Consider the following 20,776-nt stretch of genomic DNA (forward strand, 5'->3'; position numbering starts at 1 on the left):
TTAAATAAGGCTAAGAAAGTTGTGAGGGTTTTTTGGTTCAAAGACTGAGGGGACAGTTTAAGAGCAGTGGCCACATTAAGTACCATTAAAAAACACAAACAAATTTAAGTGGCACTGTAACACTGAACGCCACATCACAACGCCGCTCACTCAAATTTGGCTCATCCACCCCTCTGTCAAGAAAGAGGGGCACCCAGGCCAAATATGAGAGAACAACATTGCTACTTGGCACATAGGGATCACAATACCATTTATTTTGCCAAAATAATACAAAGTTGCAGTGTATGTAAGTAAGTAGGTAAAAATTCTACATCGAAATTTATAATCTGAAGATGAGCTATGAAAAATATTAATACAAATCTAAAATGAAAATGTTTTAGAACTTACGTATATGAAGATAAACTGCTGTCATAAGTTGACACTACACCATAATTTTCTTCATTGTAACGAAACATGTCATTGGGATCCCATCCATTAGACTAGAAGAAAATGAGGTTTTATTTTTTTCAAAATGACACTGGAAACATTTCCCTAACAGTTATAGCTGTGGGCAGAAATTTTAAACTTTTGCCCTTACTCCTAGATTTATCAGATAATGAAATCATAAACTGAAAACTTAAAATTTTAAATGCAGTATCATATATTTTACTGTCAAAATCCAGCATTGCATCTAGTGTCCTGTCATTCCCATTTGGTACTCTATGAGGTACTACCGTACATTAACAATGCTTTGATTTCTTTTCAGAAAGTTTTTCTGAAATACAGAATAGTGTTCCTCCCTGTGTCAAATACTGGAACTTTTCAAATGCACTACCAACACAAGTATCTAACAGGAGGATCCTCCTTGATCTCAAACAAAAACAGAATAATCTTCCCATTTCGTGACCTATTTGAATATTAGTATTCATAAGGTAAGTGATCTCCACAACATTGCAAAAGAGGAGGTTACTCACCATGATAGTAACTGACGTTCTTCGAGATGAGTGTTCCCGTGGGTGCTCCACATTAGGTCAGTGCACTGCCACTGAGCCTTAGATTGGAGATTTCAGAGCAATGAAATTGGAGATTTTGCAGAGCAATCTGCAGCCATGCATTCTTAGGTGGCAGGCATCATGCATGTGCAAGCCCCGCCCCTCAGTTCCTTCTCTACCCCAGAACGTCTATGAGAAGACCAGAATCCAGAAATAGAGGAGAGGGTTGTGGAGCACCCACGGGTACACTCATCTTGAAGAAAAGGGAGTTACTCACCTTGTGCAGTAACGACTGTTCTTCGAGATGTGTGTCCCCGTGGGTGCTCCACTGTAGGTGAAGGGTCGCCCTGAGCCTCAGATCGGAGCTTTCTATAGCAGTTTCCCCTGTTGAGTCACGCATGCCCAGGAGGCGTCTCGAGCCCTTGCCGCCTCCTGAGGAGCGTGACTCATCCCCCTCCCTTTCAGTTCCTCGTCTCCGCCCGAGTAATTTCGACTCCGAGCAGAGGGGAGGTAGGGAGGGTCGTGGAGCACCCACGGGGACACACATCTCGAAGAACAGTCGTTACTGCACAAGGTGAGTAACTCCCTTTTCTTCTTCGAGTAGTGTCCCCGTGGGTGCTCCACTGTAGGTGACTACAAAGCAGTATCCAGTATATGGTTGGAGGGAGCCGGAGTCAGTGTTTGGCAGTGGTGGAGAGCACTGCCGTGGCAACTGCTGAGTCACTCTTAAGTTGTGGAAGAATGGCGTAATGTTTAGCAAAGGTATGATCTGAAGACCATGTCGCTGCCCGGTAAATGTCTCTTAGGGGGACATTGCTCAGAAAGGCTGTGGAGGCAGCCGTGGCTCGAGTAGAGTGTGCTCTTGGTGGGCATATCAGCGGTCTATTGCCCAGTGAGTGGCACTTAATTATGCATGTAGATATCCATTTTGAGATTCGTTGAGATGATATCGGTGTGCCTTTGGATCGTTCAGCGATGGAGATAAAAAGTCTTTCAGATTTACGGAATGGTTTTGTTCTTTCTAGGAAGAAGGCCAGAGCCCTCCGGATGTCCAGGGTGTGCAGAGTGGCATCTGTCTGCGACGAGTGCGGTTTTGGGAAAAAGGTAGGTAACACGATCGGTTCGTTAATATGGAATTCTGTACCGACCTTTGGCAAAAACGTGGGGTGGGGTCTAAGTATGACCCTATCCTTTGTGAAAATTGTGTAAGGAGGTTCTGACATTAACGCTCCAAGTTCGCTCACCCTCCTGACTGAGGTGATGGCTAGGAGGAAACAGACCTTCATAAAAAGGAAAGGAAGTGGCACTGTTGCCAGTGGCTCAAAGGGAGGTCTGGTGAGGTAGTTCAAAACAAGATTTAGGTCCCACAAGGGGGGTGGAGTCCTATGTGGTGGGTATACATTCTGGAGTCCCTTGAGGAATCTTTTTGTAATAGGGTGGTTGAAAACGGAGAATCCATCTACTGGTGTATGAAATGCTGCTATTGCAGAGAGGTGTACTCTTAGGGAAGAGACAGAGAGTTCTGATGCTTTAAGGTCCAGAACGTAATCTAGAATGGTATCTAATGGTGAGGCACGGGGCTCCATTTTGACTTGCTGACACCAGTGACAGAAACGTGCCCATTTCTGTTGGTAAGTTTTCCGAGTAGACTGTCTCCTGCTCTGGAGGAGGATGTCCTTTACTCGCTGGGAGCAGCGATCTTCTACCTCTGAGAACCAGAGAGAAGCCAAGCCTGAAGATGCAGGGTATTGAGTTGTGGGTGCAGTATCTTGCCGTTGTTCTGAGATAGTAGGTCTATCCGGTACGGTAGCGGGTAGGGGGGCTGGACCGCTAGCCTGTGAAGGTATGGGTACCAGGTTTGTCGAGGCCATGATGGCGCAATCAGGATGACTAGGGCTTTGTCCCTCAGGATCTTGCGCAGGACTCTGGGGATGAGCGGTATGGGAGGAAAGGCGTAGTGTAGGGAGGCTGTCCAATTGATCAGGAAGGCATCTCCCAGAGAGTGTTTGCCAAGTCCCGCACGTGAGCAGAATTGGGGACATTTGGTGTTCTGGGTAGAAGCAAAGAGGTCTATCGATGGCCATCCCCACTGGTGGAAAATTGAGTTCGCCACCTCCGTATGTAACTCCCATTCGTGGTTCAAAGCGAAGTTTCGGCTGAGTGAATCCGCTTTGATGTTGTTTACCCCGGGCAAGTAGGACGCTATGAGGGTGACTTGGTTGCGGATGCACGAGTTCCACAGGCGAATAGTCTCCGCGCATAAAGAGCGGGAGCGGGCTCCACCCTGCCTGTTTATGTAGAACATTGTGCAGATGTTGTCTGTTAGGATGCGGACTGTGTGATTGGCGATGGCGGAGGCAAAGTGTGCACAGGCATTCCTTACTGCCCTCAACTCGAGGAGATTGATATGTAAGTGTCTCTCGTTTGGGGACCATCTGCCTTGAACTTCGTGGCCGTTCATATGTGCCCCCCAGCCTAGCAGGGAAGCATCTGTGGTGATTTGGATAGTGGGTTCGGTTTGTTGGAACGGAACCCCTGTCAAGAGATTGCTTGGCACTGTCCACCATCGTAAGGATCCCAGCACGTCTGGTGGGATAGTAACCGTTTTGTTTCGAGGGTGCCGTGATGGGATATAAACGGTTGCCATCCAGAGTTGAAGACATCGAAAGTGCAGGCGAGCATGGTGGACTACATAGGTGGTGGAAGCCATGTGGCCCATTAGTCTGAGGCATGTAAGTACTGTGGTGGTAGGAACTGTAAGCATCCCATTTATAATTTCTTGCATAGTTGCAAAACGTTGTTGAGGTAGGTATGCCCGGGCTGTCACTGAGTCCAGGCGTGCACCAATGAACTCTATGTCTTGAACTGGATACAGCGTTGACTTGTCTTGGTTGATTAGAAGGCCTAGACGACTGAGGAGGGTCGTGGTCGTCTGTATCATAGAGGCTGTTTCGGCGTACGAGGATCCCTTTAGGAGGCAGTCGTCTAGATAGGGAAATATGATGACGTTTTGTCGTCTGAGATATGCCGTCGCGACAGCCAGTACCTTCGAAAATACTCTCGGGGCTGATGAGAGGCCGAAGGGGAGAACCCTGTACTGGAAGTGGTCTGGTCCCAACATGAAGCGCAGGTAACGTCTGTGGGAGGGGTGGATGGTTATATGGAAATAGGCATCTTGGAGGTCGAGGGCTGCAAACCAGTCCCCTTGATCTAGCGCAGGAATGATTGTGGAGAGTGTGACCATCTTGAAATGTTGTTTCTTGAGAAATTTGTTCAGTTTGCGGAGGTCCAATATAGGTCTCCAGCCCCCTGTTCGTTTTTCGGTTAAGAAATAGCTCGAGTAAAACCCTCTCCCGTGGAACTCTCGGGGTACCCTTTCTACTGCTCCGATGAGGAGGAGTCGATCGATTTCTTGTTTCAGAAGGGTCTCGTGAGAGTGGTCCCTGAAGAGGGACGGGATAGGGGGAAGGGTAGGGGGGATAGAGGTGAAAGGGATGGTGTAGCCCACTCGAATGATTTCCAAAACCCAGCGGTCCGATGTTATGGACTCCCATTGAGGAAGGAATGGGCGCAAACGATGGGTGAACAGATGGCCATGTTGGGGTAGTGCTAGATCGTAAGCAGGGTGTCGCAGGCCCTCGACCAAATCTTCAAATTTGCTGTTTAGATGGTTGGGTAGTTGGTGGGCGGGCCTGGTTGTGGCGTCTTCTGGGACCTCGTTGCCTTGGTCTAGTGTCTTCATAGGGCCTCTGTGATCTATTATATTGCCCATATCGGTATCGGTTGTATGAGTTATATGGGGTGTATCGTCCGCGTCTATAGGGCTGCGTGCACATGCCCAACGTGCGGAGTGTAGACTTGGAATTTTTGCTGTTATGGAGTATTTCATCCGTAGTGGCTGCAAATAGTTTGTGCTTGTCGAATGGCAGATCCTCTACTTTAGGCTGGAGATCGCGGGGAACTCCTGATGACTGGAGCCAAGAGGTTCTACGCATGACTACCGCTGTAGCTGTAATTCGGGCTGCGGTGTCAGCAACATCCATTGCGGTTTGAAGAGCAGTGCGGGCGATCATATGGCCCTCATGAACTATTGTTTTCAGGATGGATCTTTTAGACTCGGGGAGATGTGGTATCAGCTCTCCCAGTTTTGAGTAATTGTCAAAGTCATGATTTGCTAAAAGAGCAGAGTAGTTCGATATTCTGAGTTGTAAGGTGGAAGAGGAATATACCTTCTTGCCAAAGGAGTCCAGCTTTTTGTGGTCCTTGTCTGCGTTGCCCAACTTGTATTGTGGGATCTTTGCACGTTGTTGCGCTGAATCCACTACTAACGAGTTGGGTTGTGGGTGTGTGAAAAGAAAGTCGTTGTCTTTTGATGGGACAAAGTACTTCCTATCGATCCTTTTATTCGTTGGTTGAATGGATGCAGGTGTTTTCCAGAGGTCTTCCGAGGTCTCCATTATTGCCTCGTCTATAGGGAGGGCAATCTTGCTATGTAATGTGGGATGGAGATTCTTTAGCAGTTGGTATTGTTTCCTCTGGACCTCCTGCAGGGAAACATTCTGGCTTATTGCAACCCTCTTGAATAGATCTTGGAATTGTTTTAGGTCGTCAATTGGTGCAGAATCTGATGGAACTACGGCTTCATCTGATTGTATATCGGGAGCATCAGAATGTGTGACGTTTATTGAGTGAGTGTCTGATTCATTGTCAGAGATTCGGTCCACCTCCTCATCCGAAAGAGTTGCTGGAGGTAGGGACTGCGGCCGAGATAAGCTTCTCCGGGATGGAGTGGAGTGAATTGGGGAGCATTGTCCACGTGATTCCCAGTGTTCCCAGGGTCCCCATTGCGGATAAGGTGGGGGTGGGTAAGGCCAGTACGGGTGCCATGGGTTCTGTTGTGCTGGGGCTCCGTAGTCATAAAAGCGAGATTGCCTAGGTGATGGGTGCCTCGAGGAATAAGATGTGTGGTGATCATCCTCAAGAAGGGGAGCGTCTCGGCCGGATAAGATTGGTGTAGACCTGGGAGGGGATAGCCGTGATAGGGACTTCCCAGGTGAGTAGGATGTGGAAGGCAGACACTGAGCAGAAAGACTGCTGTGTGAGAGAGCTTCTTGCTGGCTCTGCTCCATAGCAGTGTCGTCTGGCTGCCTGTCAGTTTGCCCTGGCAGCGTTAGTGCAGCATCCTGCTGCTTATCTGGAGGTGGTGCCGGGCGTTTGGGCTGTGGGTCACTCTGCTGCGGTGCCGTGGTTTTAGTCGGCACCGTAGCTTTAAGGATCGCTGTGGCTTTCGGCGCCGCGGAAGGCTGTGCAGTTGAAAGCGGTGCCGCTGTTTGAAGCGGCACCGCGGTTTGCTTCGGCGCCGGCTTTTCTTGCCGTGCCGGCTGTTTTGAACGCTCCCGGGGCCGCTCAGCAGTGGCGTGCCCCGATGCCGGCGCGGAGTGGGAGGATCGCCCCGAAGCCTTTGTGGCGGGCGTCCTCCCGGTCTGGTGTGCCTCTACTCCATGTTTAGGAGAGGAGGAGGCTGATAAGGAGCGGGATGGTGAGGCTCTACCCCTCAGCTCGGTTCTGGAGAGAGGGGGAGGCTCTTGGCGCGTTCCCGGCTGTTCTGCGGGCTGCAAGGCTTTTTCGAATAGGATCATTCTTAGGCGGAGCTCACGGTCTTTCCTGGCTCTCGCCGTGAGGGAATTACAATGAGTGCAGCTGTGGGGAGAGTGAGATTCCCCCAAACAGCGAATGCATTTTGAATGACCATCCGAAGCCGGCATAGGGTCCCGGCATTGGTCGCACTTCTTAAAGCCTGAGGAGGCGGACATGTCCGGTTCTCTCCTCTTTAAGCTTTTTTTTTTTTTTTTTTTGTATTTATTTTAGTGTTCCTGCTGTTGTCGTCAGTCCGTGTTGGTTTCTTTCTTTTTTTTTTTTTTTTTTAAATCTGTTCTTTCTTCTCTGTGTTAAAGAGCTGTGAAAACTCCGGTATCTCTGAGACCCGGTCTGAGGTGATTCAAGCCCCCCCGAGGGGGGAGGGGGGGTTAGGTAAGTGTATTTCCCTTATTACTAAAAATTCTTTTTCTTCTTTTAAAAAGAAACAGGGAAGGTAACTTGGATATCAGGGGAAAGAACTATAACTAAACTAGGGAGAAAAAAGGTAGTCAGAGAGTCTGACAGGGAGCTCCTGTTTGCTCCGTCCGCAGGCGAGGGCGGTTGAAGAGGAACTGAAAGGGAGGGGGATGAGTCACACTCCTCAGGAGGCGGCAAGGGCTCGAGACGCCTCCTGGGCATGCGTGACTCAACAGGGGAAACTGCTATAGAAAGCTCCGATCTGAGGCTCAGGGCGACCCTTCACCTACAGTGGAGCACCCACGGGGACACTACTCGAAGAAGAACATCAGTTACTATCGAGGTGAGTAACCTCCTCTGAGAGAGAGAGAGAGAGAGAGACACACACACACACACACACACACATCCTCATGGGTGCTCCACATTAGGGGACTAAAAAGCTATTTCTGGTTAGGGAGGTAGCGACTTCGGATCTGGCAGAAATGCGGTGGAAAGACCACCTTAGCAAGTTTCAGGTTGGAGAGAGGTCCCTGTTTAAGGGTGTAGTGCTTTGCAAAAGTGTGGTCAGACGACCACGTAGCAGTTGCGCAAATGTTTCTTATGGGTACCTTTGTGGAGGAATGCTATTGAGGTAGCCATGGCTCTGGTTCAATGTGCCATTATGCTGTCTGGAGGGGGTACCTCTGATTGGGAGTAACAGAGCTTAATACATTCCGAAATCCAGTGGGAGAGTCTCTGTGATGAGAGGGCCTGGCACTTATTGTGGTTTAGTATCGACATGAAGGGTCTCGGAGACGCTCGGAAAGGTTTAGTTAGTTGCAGGTAAAAAGAGAGCGCTAGAGCACTCTCAGGGTATGTCTACACTAGCCACCCTCGCTCGAACTAGGGTGGCTAATGTAGTCATTCGAACTTGCAAATGAAGCCCGGGATGAAAATATCCCAGGCCTTATTTGCATGTTCCCGGGCGCTGCCATTTTTAAATGCCCAGTAGTTCGAACTCCCTGCCCACGGCTACACGCAGCACGGGCTAGGTAGTTCGAACTAAAGCCCCTAATTCGGACTACCGTTACTCCTCATCGCAGTAACAAACTCCTAGTTCGAACTAGGGTGGCTAGTGTAGACATACCCTGATAGAATCATAGAGCTGGAAGAAACCTCAGGAGGTCATCAAGTCCAGCCCCCTGCCCAAGGCAGGACCAATCCCAACTAAATCAACCCAGCCAAGGCTTTGTCAAGCCAAGACTTAAAACCCTCTACGGATGGAGATTCCACCACCTCCCTAGGTAACCCATTCCAGGGCTTCACCACCCTCCTAGGGAAATAGTTCTTCCTAATATTCAACCTAGACCTCTCTCACTGCAACTTGAGACCACTGCTTCTCATTCTACCCTTCATCACTACTGTGAACAGCCTCTCTCCATCCTCTTTGGAACCTCCCTTCAGGAAGTTGAAGGTTGCTATCAAATCCCCCCTCACTCTTCTCTTCTGAAGACTAAACAAACCCAAATCCCTCAGTCTCTCCTCATAGGTCAGCACTCCAACCCCTAATCGTTTCGGTCACCCTCCACTGGACCCTCTCCAATGCATCCACATCCTTTCTATAGTGGGGGGCCCAGAACGGGACACAATATTCCAGCTGTGACCTCACCAGAGCCGAATAAAGGGGAATAATCATTTCTCCGGATCTGCTGGCAATGCTCCTCCTAATGCACCCTAATATGCCATTAGCCTTCTTGGCTACAAGGGCACACTGTTGACTCATATCCAGCTTCTCATCCACTGCAATCGCCAGGTCCTTTTCTGCAGAACTGCTACTTAGCCATTCAGTCGCCAGCCTGTAACAATGCTTGGGATTCTTCTATCCCAAGTGCAGGACTCTACACTTGTCCTTGTTGAACCTCATCAGACTTCCTTTGGCCCAATCCTCTAATCTGTCCAGGTCAATCTGTACCCTTATCCCTGCCCTCCGGTGTATCTACCCCTCCCCCTAGCTTAGTGTCATCTGCAAACTTGGGTGCAATCCATCCCCTCATCCAGGTCATTAATAAAGATGTTGAACAAAACCGGTCCAAGAACAGATCCTTGGGGCGCTCACCTAGAAACCAACCGCCAACCTGACATGGAGCCGTTGATCACTACTCATTGGGCTCGACAATCTAGCCAGCTTTCTATCCATCTTACAGTCCATTTATCCAATCCATATTCCCTTAACTTGCTGGCAAGAATATTGTGGGAGACCGTATCAAAAGCTTTGCTAAAGTCAAGATATATCACATCCACAGTGTGACGGGGCGCCAGTGCCCCGCACTTGGGGAAGCCTTGAACCCCGCGGTGGAGAGCAGGCGGGGGGTCCAGGAAGTGCCAGAGAGACAGCGCAACGGACTGAAGGGGGATCGGCCGGAAGAGAAAGCGGCAGCAGCGCGAGAGGCGCAGGAGGCTTGCCACCAGCGATACCTGCGGATGACGTCACCAGCAGCGACATGCTGGTGACGTCAGAAGGTGTGGATGAGGGCATGGGGGAAATGACGTCCCTAGGCGCCCCGGCGGGGAATTTAAAAGGACGCGGGGGACAGGGAGAAAAGGGGGAAGCAGGAGTGGAAAGAGGAGCATCGGAGGTAAGGGGAGTAGATGAGAAGGAAGCAGAGACAGAGGCCCGGATCAAAGCCGCAGAAGAGGGGAGGCAGCCGGTGAGTCTTACCCCTTGTCGGGCAGAGACCGGTGTGAGTGATGGTGGAAGAAGTGGCCCAGGGTAGGGCCGTGGAACCTGTGGGCGGATGGGTTTAGGGGCTACTGCCCCATCCGCTGTGCAGGGAGGAAACTCCCCGCCTTAGGGCCCTGGGCTGGGGCTCAGAGTGAGGGCGGGCCCGAACCCCCTTTCCGCATCACCGAGCGGATCCATTAATCCCTGGCAAAAGGCAACCCAGAGGGTTCCTGACCGCCCACCTGGGGCAACCGAGCTCTGATAACGCAAGCAATGAGGCACTGAAAACACTGAGACTGAATCTCTGGGATAAGGGACCGTAAGACCCAGGGCGTGATCCCACGCTCAGGGGACTATCGGCTCCTGGGGAAGGGGGAAGACTTTGTACACACGGACTTCCCCATTACCTCATCACAGAAGCTAATCAGATTGGTCACGCACGACTTGCCCTTCGTGAATCCATGTTGACTATTCCTGATCACTTTCCCCTCTTCCAAGTGCCTCAAAATGGATTCCTTGAGGATCCCCTCCATGATTTTTCCAGGGACTGAGGTAAGGCTGACTGGCCTGTAGTTCCCTGGATTGTCCTTCTTCCCTTTTTTAAAGATGGGCACTATATTTGCCTTATTCCAATCATCTGGAATCTCTCCCGATCTCCACGAGTTTTCAAAGATAATGGCCAAAGGCTCCGCAATGACATTTGCCAACTTCCTCAGTACCCTCGGATGCATTAAATCCGGACCCATGGATTTGTGTATGTTTAGCTTTTCTAAATAGTTCCTAACTTGTTCTTTCCCCACCAAGGGCTGTCCACCTCCTTCCCATACTGCGTTGCCTAGTGCATTAGTCTGGGAGCTGACCTTGTCCGTGAAGACAGAGGCAAAGAAAGCATTGAGTACTTCAGCTTTTCCCACATCATCTGTCACTAGGTTACCTCCCTCATCCAGTAAGGGCCTCTCAGCCTCTCTGATCACCCTCTTATTGCTAACATGCCTGTAGAAGCCTTTTTTGTTATCCTTCACATCCCTTGCTAGCTGCAATTCCAATTGCGCTTTCCCCTTCCTGATAACTCCCCTGCATTCTTGAGCAATATATTTATACTCCCTCCCTAGTCATCTGTCCAAGTTTCCACTTCTTGTAAGCTTCCTTTTGGTGTTTAAGCTCACCAAGGATGTCCCCTGTAAGCCAATCTGGTCACCTACCATATTTGCTTTTCTTGCTGCGCATTGGGATGGTTTCTTCCTGTGCCTTTAAAATACTGGTAGCTCTCCTGGACTCCTTTCCCCTTCAAGTAAGCATCCCAGGGAATCGGTTCTCTGAGGGAGTCAAAGTCTGCTTTTCTGAAGTCCAGGGTGTGTGTTTTGCTACTCTCCTTTCTTCCTTTGGTCAGGATCCTGAAATCTACCATCGCATGATCACTGCTTCCCAGGTTGGCACCCACCTCTACTTCTCCTACTAGTTCTTCCCTGTTTGTGAGCAGCAGGTCAAACTACGCATGGCCCCTGATCGGTGCCTTCAGCACTTGTACCAATAAGTGTGACGTAGTGGGGGTACTTGCTGGGCTGTGGTGACCCCTGCTGTCTGGAGCAAGACCCAGCAGGGAAAGCCTCACTAGACAGAGGTAATGCCAAACTTGTTGAACCAGTGGCCAGACACCCCCCATGGAGAGGAACAAAGGAAGGTGGAATGCTGCCCTGGCTGGGGGGCAGGGCTTGGAGAGGGTTAGTTAGTTCCTATCTGGAAGGCAGGGAATAAGGAGCTGGGGAGGGGGCTGGGACTCCCCTATCTCAAGGGGGGGCACTGAGGCCTCTTAGCCCAAGTTCCTGTAACCAGATTACATCTGTGCTGCGCTGTGCTGGAGGAGCAATAAACCACCCTCAATTCCACTGGCTGGTGCAGTCTGTTTGTGCCATTTCGGGGTGCAGGAGACGGGGAACCCCCAACACGCCGTCACAATAAGTTATCCCCAAAACTCTCCAAAAACTTCCTGGATTGTCTGTGTACTGCTGTATTGGTCTCCCAACAGATGTCAGGGTGATTCAGGTCCCCCATGAGATGCAGGTCAAGGGTGCACATTTTCGTCTTGAAGGAACTGGCGTGTGGTTTGGGGAAGAAGGTGGCAAGGTGTATTGTCTGATTAAGGTGGAAGGATAAGTGCACCTTGGGGAGAAATTTGGGGTGGGTACGTAAAGTGACCTTGTCTTTAAAAAAGGTGGTGTATGGGGGAATCAGCCATTAGGTCTGCAATCTCTCCCACCCGTCTCACCGAGGTAATGGCTATGAGGAAAACAGTTTTAGTGGATAAGCGTAGTAGTGTGGTGGTGGCCATTGGTTCAAAAGGTGGTCGAGTTAAAGCATTCAATATTAAATTTAGGTCCCACAGTCGTGGTGGTGGATTGATGCCCAAATAAAGTGCCTGAAGACCCTTTAAAAATGTCTCAGTAAGTGGATGGTACAAACGTAGACGAGTCGTCTATCTTAGAGTGGAAGGTAGTAATAGCAACAATATGCACTTTAATGGAACTTATTGTGAGGCCCGTTTGTTTAAGGTGCAAAAGTTAATTGAGGATGGCAGATAAGGAGGATGTTGAAGGCACTACCTGGTGGTGTACACAATGGAGGTAAGTCTTACAGGTGCTCTGTGCCCTACTATGTAGAAGGACAGTTTGTACTCATTGTGAACAAGTCAATTCTAGCTCAGAGAACCATCCAGGAGCCATGCCTTTAGGTGTAACGAGTTGAGGTTCAGTTGGGTGGAGTGAGGGCCTGGAAGAAGAAGGAGATCCTCGCTGTAAGATAGAGTGGATCGGTGACGTGCAGGACATCGCCATTAGAAAGGGGAACCATGGTTGGCGTGGCCATGTTGGGGCTATAATATCAGGTGGGCCTTGTCTCTCCTTGTCTTGTGAACTACCCTGTTCAACAGGGATATGGGAGGAAACGTGTACATTAGGTGGGATGACCAGCTGATGAGGAAGGCACCTCCCATTGATCCCTTGCTGATGCCCGCCCTGGAACAGAATAGGCGACATTTCTTGTTGGATTGTATGACAAACAGATCTATGGTGGGGTGACCCCACTGTCGGAAAATGTCCGCCAATATGTGCAGATTCATCTGCCACTTGTGTTCGGTCAGGAGGGCTCTGCTGAGTGCATCTGCCATTGTGTTCAGGGTGCCTGGAAGGTGCACCACGGTAATATTTATGTTGTATTTCAGTCACCAGTTCCAAAGTGGTATAGCCTCTGTGCAAAGTGCTCAAGATCGGGCTCTGCCCTGACAATTTATGTGAAACATTGCGGCAACATTGTCTACACACAGTCTGACATGACTGTTGGCGATGAACGGGAGGAATCTGGCGCATGCATTCCTGACTGCACGGAGTTCCAGGACATTTATATGTAGGTTCTTGTCACTGCTGGACCACAGACCCTGGGATGTGTGATGTCTTAGGTGGGCGCCCCATCCTGTACGAGATGCATCTGTCATCATGGAGACGCATGGTTCTGGTGGGTGGAAGGGGACTCTGGAACAAAGGTTCTGTGGACTCAACCACCACTGTAGGGATTTCTTTACTACCACTGGGAGTACCACAGCGCACAGTCAACCTGTGGAACTCCTTGCCAGAGGATGCGGTGAAGGCTAGAACTTTAACAGGGTTCAAAAAAGAACTAGATAGATTCATGAAGGTTAGGTCCATCAATGGCTATTAGCCAGGATGGGTAGGAATGGTATCCCTAGCCTCTGCTTCTCTGGAAGTGGGTGACAGGGGAGGGATCACATGAAGATTACCTGTTGTGATCCCTCCCTCTGGGGCATCTGGTATTGGCCACTGTCGGCAGACAGGATACTGGGCTAGATGGACCTTTGGTCTGACCCAGTATGGCCATTCTTGTTCTTATGACTAGGGATTTGGATAATGGGTGGATATTGGGTCTGTAAACCTGTCCCAGCCAGCCCTGTAAGCATCTCATGTGAAGGCGAGTGTTGCTGACAACAAAACTGCACGCTGCCATGTGTCCCAACAGCCGAAGGCATTCGAGTGCCATTGTGCGGGGGCTAGATCGTAAGGTATTTACCGAGGCCACAATTTTTTGAAAACGGTCCATAGGGAGGGATGCGGTGGCCCTTGTTGAGTCGAGGCATGCTCCTATAAACTGTATCTTTTGTGTAGGAGACAGCGTTGATTTGGCTTCATTCACTTGCAGGCCGAGGTGTTGGAATAGGTGTCTTGTGATTGACAGTTAATGGCAAGAATTGTTGTGTGAGCTCGCCTTGAGGAGGCAGTCGTCCAGGTAAGGAAATACAATGACGCTTTGCTTTCTCAGATATGCTGTGACAACTGCCAGAACCTTTGAAAAGACCCTTGGGGCCGTAGACAGTCCAAATGGAAGCACCTTGTAGTGGTAGTGTCGGGAATCTACAATGAAATGAAGAAAACGTCTGTGAGAACTGTGGATGGAAACGTGAAAGTATGCATCTTGCAAGTCGAGGGACGAGAACCAATCGTCCTGCTCCAATGCTGGTAATATAGTGGTAAGTGTTACCATCTTGAATTTTTGTTTCTGAACGAATTTGAGTGCCCAGAGGTCTAAGATGGGTCTCCAACCTCCTGATCTTTTTTCATCAGGAAGTAATGGGAATAAAACCCTTTGCCCCTAAATTGTACTGGGACTAGTTCAATCACACCTACGTGCAAGAGGTGTTCTACCTCTTGTTGAAGTAAAATCTCGTGAGAGTGGTCCCTGAAGTGGGACTGGGTAGGGGGGTGGAAAGGGGGTAGAGACATGAAAAGAATAAGATAGCTTCTCTCAATTATCTGGAGGACCCATCTGTCAGTAGTTATACATTGCCAGTTATTAAAGAAGGGTAATAGTCGATGATGGAACAAGTTCACTTGTGACAATGGCATTGGAATAGGTGAGGGGCTCTCACGACCCTAGACCTGATGTTCAGATTTGCTTATTGGACTGCTGCAACTGTTAAGAGTTGGTAGAGGAAGGGCGTTGACATTGAATTCTGCCTCTGCTCTTTTGGTGGTAGTCTTGTCTGCTGTAATGTTGCGCATATGGAGGGTATCAAGGTCTCGGGTAAGGCTGATACCTATATTTTCTTCTAGGTGTGTGGTTGTGGATTCTTAAGGACCAAAGCATTACTCTGGAATCCTTTGTGGAATGGAGAATTCTGTTGGTGTTAGCTGCAAACAACTTTCGACCATTAAAAGGAAGATCTTCTACTGTAGATTGGATATCTCTGGGGAACTGAGTGGAGTTAAACCATGAAGCCCTTCCCGTGATTACGGCTGTTGCTGTGGATCGTGCAGCCGTGTCAGCAGCATCTAACGCAGCTTGCAATTCTGTTCTGGCAATCGTGTGACCCTCTGATACCAACACTTTGAACGGTTGTCTTTTAGCCTCAGGAATATCGGTGATAAACTTGTTAAGTTTGATGTAATTTCAGTAGTCATATTTGCTTAATAAAGACACAGTTAGAAATGCAAAATTGTGAAGTGGAAGACGTACATTTTGTGTCCAAATGAGTCAAGTCTTTTGCTAACCCAGTCCAATGGGGTGGACCAAAATTGTTGCTGCTTGGTTTTCTGTTGTGCAGCCTCCACCATGAGGGAGTTAGATACTGGGTGAGTAAAGAGAAATTCAGATCCTTTGGGTGGAACATAATACTTCTGATCTATTCTCTTAGCGGTAGAAGAGACTGATGCTGGAGTTTGCCACACAGTCTTAGCCAGTTCCATTACTGCTGGATTAATCAGCAGTGCTATTTTAGATGGTGTTACCGAGTGCAATATGTCAGTTAGTTCATGCTGATTCTCAATGGCCTCCTAGAGAGGAAATGTTTAGTTCAGCAGCTATGCGTTTAAAAAGGTCTTGGAAACGTGCAACGTCATCTGAGGTAGTTGGAGCTAGGGGCACAGACAGCCCCCTCCACTGGGGGGATTCATTTAGGTCCAGGGAGGCACCCTCCTCTTGTATGGGTGGGTCCCCTTTGTGTATTTGTTTAGAAGGAGAATATTGCGCTCTGTGTCATTTCCGGACATGCTGGTGTTTTTTTTTATAAGATTGCCATTTGTCCCAATATTGCCAATGCGGGTATGGTAGAGAATATGGTAGAGAAGGAACTGAGGAGCAGGGGGGGGAAGCTCGCACATGCGTGATGCCTGCCACCTAAGAGCACACAGCTGCATGCACGGCCCCAGGGACACTGCTCTGAAATCTCCAATCTAAGGCTCGGCGGCAGTGCACCAACCTAATGTGAAGCACCCAGGGGGACATCTGTCGAAGAACAACAAAGATTTCTTGAACCATATTGTTAGTCTCCTCTAATCCACAATACTAATTTTTTCTTGTTCTTACTCATTACAAACCTTGTGTCCTTGAGTAAAAAGATGCATTATAGCATAAAACTAGTTCCTATACCACACCCAGTTTCTACATGTTATATTAACTTGACTTGCTAATTTGAGACCTGACTCCAAGTAATTCAGGGCCCTCAGAGACACTGGTTTGTTGCTTCAATTTACAAACTATGACAGTGATGTCCAAGATTCGATTATTCCTTTTAAAACTGTAAGAAAAACTGAGATATCCATCGGCAAAGGATGAATTTTCATGACAATACATGTTCACAGAATACAGGCATGCTATTTCAACAGTTTAGCTTCAACTAAAATTCCATTCTAGGCTAAAATTAAAGGACAGCATGGACAGGGGCAAAACAATTTGTTTTCTAAAAAGATTTCAATGTCTGATAAAACAAGTTTACTTACAACATCGGTCTCTAAAGCTTCAAGCTCCTCAGCAATGGTGGTCTCGCCTCCATCCCATGGTTCAAGGTCCTTCTCTTTGTGTTCACCATTTACTTTAGCACTAATGGCTGAATCAGTAAAAGCATCTACAATGAAGATTTACATTTGGTTAAAGGAAAAACAATACACACAGGTGTCTGAGGAATAGCCACATGTAAATGAATAAGAAGTATACTAGCATAATCCAAAACTGTCAGTTACTATATTAATTGAGAATACATTCAAAACAAGGATGTGTTAAGTAGGAATATAAAAGAGTAGTCGAGTCGACTACTCGCATTTCCACCCCCACCCCCCCCTTTCACTGCCTCTATATTAGAGGCAGTGGTGGGAAAGCAGAAGCCGGTGCTGGGGGGAGCGTGGAGGCAGAGGGGCAGTGGCACTGCCGTTTAAATGTAGCAAGAGCCGCTCGGCTCTTACATTTCAAAGGCAGAGGCACAGCGCGAGACCCAGTGCAATCTGGGACTGCTCCAGTCACGGCTCGCGCCAGGTCCCGGACCTACCCCAGCTCCTACTATATTTAAACTGCAGAGCCACAGCGTCCCCTTATTGACTAATCATGTACTCGATACAAATTGTATTGAGTACATGATTAGTTATTTACATGCTACTTAACATCCTTAGTGTTAAGACTTGTACACTATTCAAAAACAGAAGAGTATACAAAATATGTTTTAGTTACGATACAATTACTTATTTCAGCTAAGTGCCAGCTAATACTGAAAAACTAAAAGATAGGCACCAGGAAACAACTGTCATTGCCTTTGATTTAAGAAAAATCAAAGAACATTAACTAGGACTAGGCCTTTAACCATAAACAGTATTGCTTTAAGAGAGCAACATCACTGTTCTAAGTGAAAAAATTAACTGATGTTTGTAACATACTACTTGAAACAAAAATGCTGTTGCATACAACTATTACATATTACAGACACCAAGAAATACTATCCAGATTTACTCACCCCTATTCCCAGAATATCTAAACGGTCTTAAATTATACCTCCCCTCTTTGACTCAATCCCAGTTTCTTCCATTTCAATGATTGCTTGATACCAGTGTTCACATCTTTACAGTCTCTGCATAAAAGAGCCCTGCAGTGCTTGGAATTATCCATTAGCTTAATCATACAATCATAGAATCCCAGGGCTGGCAGAGACCTCAGGAGGTCATCAAGCCCAGCCCCCTGTCCAAAGCAAGACCAACCCCAACTCAATCATCCCAGCCAGGGCTTTGTCAAGCCAGGACTTAAAAAGCTCTAGGGATGGAGATTCCACCCCCTCCCTAGGGAACCCATTCCAGTGCTTCACCACCCTCCTAGGGAAATAGTTTTTCCTAATATTCAACCTAGACCTCTCCCACTGTAACTTGAGACCATTGCTCCTTGTTCTGTCATCTGTCACTACTGAGAACAGCCTCTCTCCATCCTCTCTGGAACCTCCCTTCAGGAAGTTGAAGGCTTCTATCAAATCTCCCCCTCACTCTTCTCTTCTGTGGACTAAGTAAGCCCAAATCCCTCAGTCGCTCCTCATAGGTCATGTGCTCCAGCCCCCCTAATCATTTTGGTTGCCCTCCGCTGGACCCTCTCCAACGCGTCCACATCCTTTCTATAGTGGGGGGCCCAGAACTGGACACAATACTCCAGATGCGGTCTCACCAATGCTGAATAAAGGGGAATAATCACTTCTCTAGATCTGCCGGCAATGCTCCTCCTAATGCACCCTAATATGCCATTAGCCTTCTTGGCTACAAGCGCACACTGTTGACTCATATCCAGCTTCTCATCCACTGTAATCCCCAGGTGCTTTTCTGCTGAACTGCTACTTAGCCAGTCAGTCCCCAGCCTGTAACACTGCTTGGGATTCTTCCACCCCAAGTGCAGGACTCTGCATTTGTCCTTGTTGAACCTCATATACCAGTTCTCCAGTGTGAGGGTGCTGAAAAGAGAGGGTTACTCACCTTGTGCAGTAACGGAGGTTCTTTGAGATGGTTGTGCCTATGGGTGCTCCACCTTAGGTGACTACAGAGCAGTACCCATGAAGGAGGCGGGTGCTTCAGTTAGGCAGTATTGTGCACTGTATTAAGGACAGCGTGTCCAAAGTGAGTACCCCTAGAGGGGTGACTGTCCAGGGCGTAAGTGCCTTGCGAATGCTTGAGTGGAGGACCACGTGACCACTCTGCAAATGTCCATGAAAGGGATACTATGCATATAGGCCGTGGATGTCAAGGTGGCTCTAGTTGAGCGGGCTCTGAGCTGGAAGGGAGGTGGCTGTCCATTATTAGTGTAAGCTAAACTGATGCATTCTACTATCCACCTAGATATCCTCTGGGTGGAGATCAGCATGCCCAGAGACCTCTCTGTGGTGGACACAAATAGTCTATTTGTTTTGCGAAGTTGTTTAGTTCTGTCCAGGTAAAAAGCAATCACCCGACAGGTGTCGAGAGTGTGTAGCATGGCTTCCCTCACATTGGCATAAGATTTTGGGAATAATACAGTTACGTTTATGGGCTCGTCACAGTGAAAATGTGTGGAAACTTTTGGGAGGAACTTTGGGTGAGGACGGAGAATGACTTTATCTTTGTGGAATATGGTGACTGGGGGGTCTGCCATGAGAGCCCTGATCTCACTAACTCTCCTAGCAGATGCCAGCACTGACAGCAGGGCGACCTTCACGGAAAGGTGGAGCATGGAGCACGTTGCCAAGGGCTCGAATGGTTTCATCATGAGAGCCTGTAACACCAGGTTCAGGTCCCAAGCAGGAGTAAGGGGCCTGTGAGGTGAGCAGCAAGTATTTTGTATACCCCTCAAGAACCATTTAGTCATTGGATGAGCAAAAACCGATTTACTATTGATAGGTTGGAGAAGAGCTGTTACGGCTGCAAGATGGACCTTAAGAGAGCTGAGTGACAGGCCTGAATCTTCCAGTTCCAGTAAATATTGCAAAATAACATTCAGCGAAGCTATGGTTGGGCTCCAACTTCCTTTGTTCTGTCCATCATAAGAACCTGTGCCATTTATAAAGGTAAGATTTTCTTGATGTTCTGTAACTGTTGAGTAATATCTGTTGTACATGTTGTTTCTAGTGAGGTGAGCCACTGAGGAGCCAAGCATGGAGGTGGAGTGCCTGAAGGCTAGGATGGCGCAGGCTCCCCTGCTCCTGGGTCAGGAGATGAGGAAGGAGTGGGAGATGCCATGGTCGTTCCGTGGACATTTGAGTCAGGTAAGTATACCAAGTCTGTCTTGGCCAGTCCGGGACAATAAGGATTACCGCGGGTATTTCCACTCTGATTTTGTTGACCACTCAGTGGATGAAGGGGATGGGAGGATAAGCATATAAAAGCATTGTGTTCCACCGTACTGCAAACGCGTGCCCCAGGGAATGCTTGCCAATGCCCACACATGAACAGTACCGTGGACACTTCTTGTTGGCATTGGTTGCCAACAGGTCCACCTCGGGGAACCCCCATTGAGTAAACAGCTGATGTACGATCGATGGGTCTATTTCCCATTTGTGGCTGGATTTGAAGTTTCTGCTGAGGCTGTCAGCAGTGAGATTGTCTTTGCCTGGGAGATATGAGGCTTGTAGGTATATGCCGTGTGCTATGCACCATGTCCAGAGGCGGACGGCTTCCCTGCATAACAGGTAGGATCTGGCACCGCCCTCCCATCCGTTGATGTAAAATGTTGTTGCCTGGTTCTCTGTAAAAATCTGAACTGTACACCTTTGTATTCAATGTAGGAAGTGTTGGAATGCATAGAATACCGCTCTGAGATCTAGAACATTTATGTGCAGGCTGAATTCCTGACATGACCACTGACCTTGAGTCGTGAGCAGACCTAAGTGAGCTTCCCCCACCTGAGGAGAGATGTATCCATCATGATGGTCACGGATACTTTTGCAAAAAGTTACCCCAGCACACACGTTTCTTTGGTCTATCATCCACCAGTGTAGGGAACGTTTGATTCTGGTTGGAAGAGACACCAGTTTGGTGATGGCATCGTACTGTGGGTTGTATACCATCCTGAGCCAGTGTTGCATTGTTCGCATATGCAGCCTGGCATGCAACACCACTGAGGTGGCTGCAGCCATGCGTCCCAGTAGTTGTAGACAAGTTCTCACCTTCGTATTTGGGGTGTTCTGGAGGACCATTATCAGGTTCTTGATAGTGTGCAACCTGGTGCTGGGGTAAGGAAGCTATGGCCCTCACACAGTCAAGTAGGCTCCAATTAA

At 48.5% G+C, this 20,776-nt stretch overlaps 1 protein-coding gene across 14 annotated transcripts in view; it reads right to left on the reverse strand.

Annotated features, from left to right (window-relative positions):
• Positions 1–20,776, reverse strand: part of LOC102445074 (ataxin-2-like) — a 257,980-nt gene that overhangs the window by 175,619 nt on the left and 61,585 nt on the right. For all 14 annotated transcript variants that reach the window (XM_075914768.2, XM_075914775.2, XM_075914776.2 and 11 more), the window contains exons 6-7: positions 16,509–16,633; positions 388–479 (exon numbers count right to left, since the gene is read on the reverse strand). In XM_075914768.2, coding sequence (XP_075770883.2) covers positions 388–479; positions 16,509–16,633 — 217 coding nt within the window. The remainder of the gene's footprint in view (positions 1–387; positions 480–16,508; positions 16,634–20,776) is intronic.

Source organism: Pelodiscus sinensis, chromosome W (genome assembly GCF_052426305.1).
Source record: "Pelodiscus sinensis isolate ZL-2025 chromosome W, ASM5242630v1, whole genome shotgun sequence".
Taxonomy (NCBI): Eukaryota; Metazoa; Chordata; order Testudines; family Trionychidae; genus Pelodiscus; species Pelodiscus sinensis.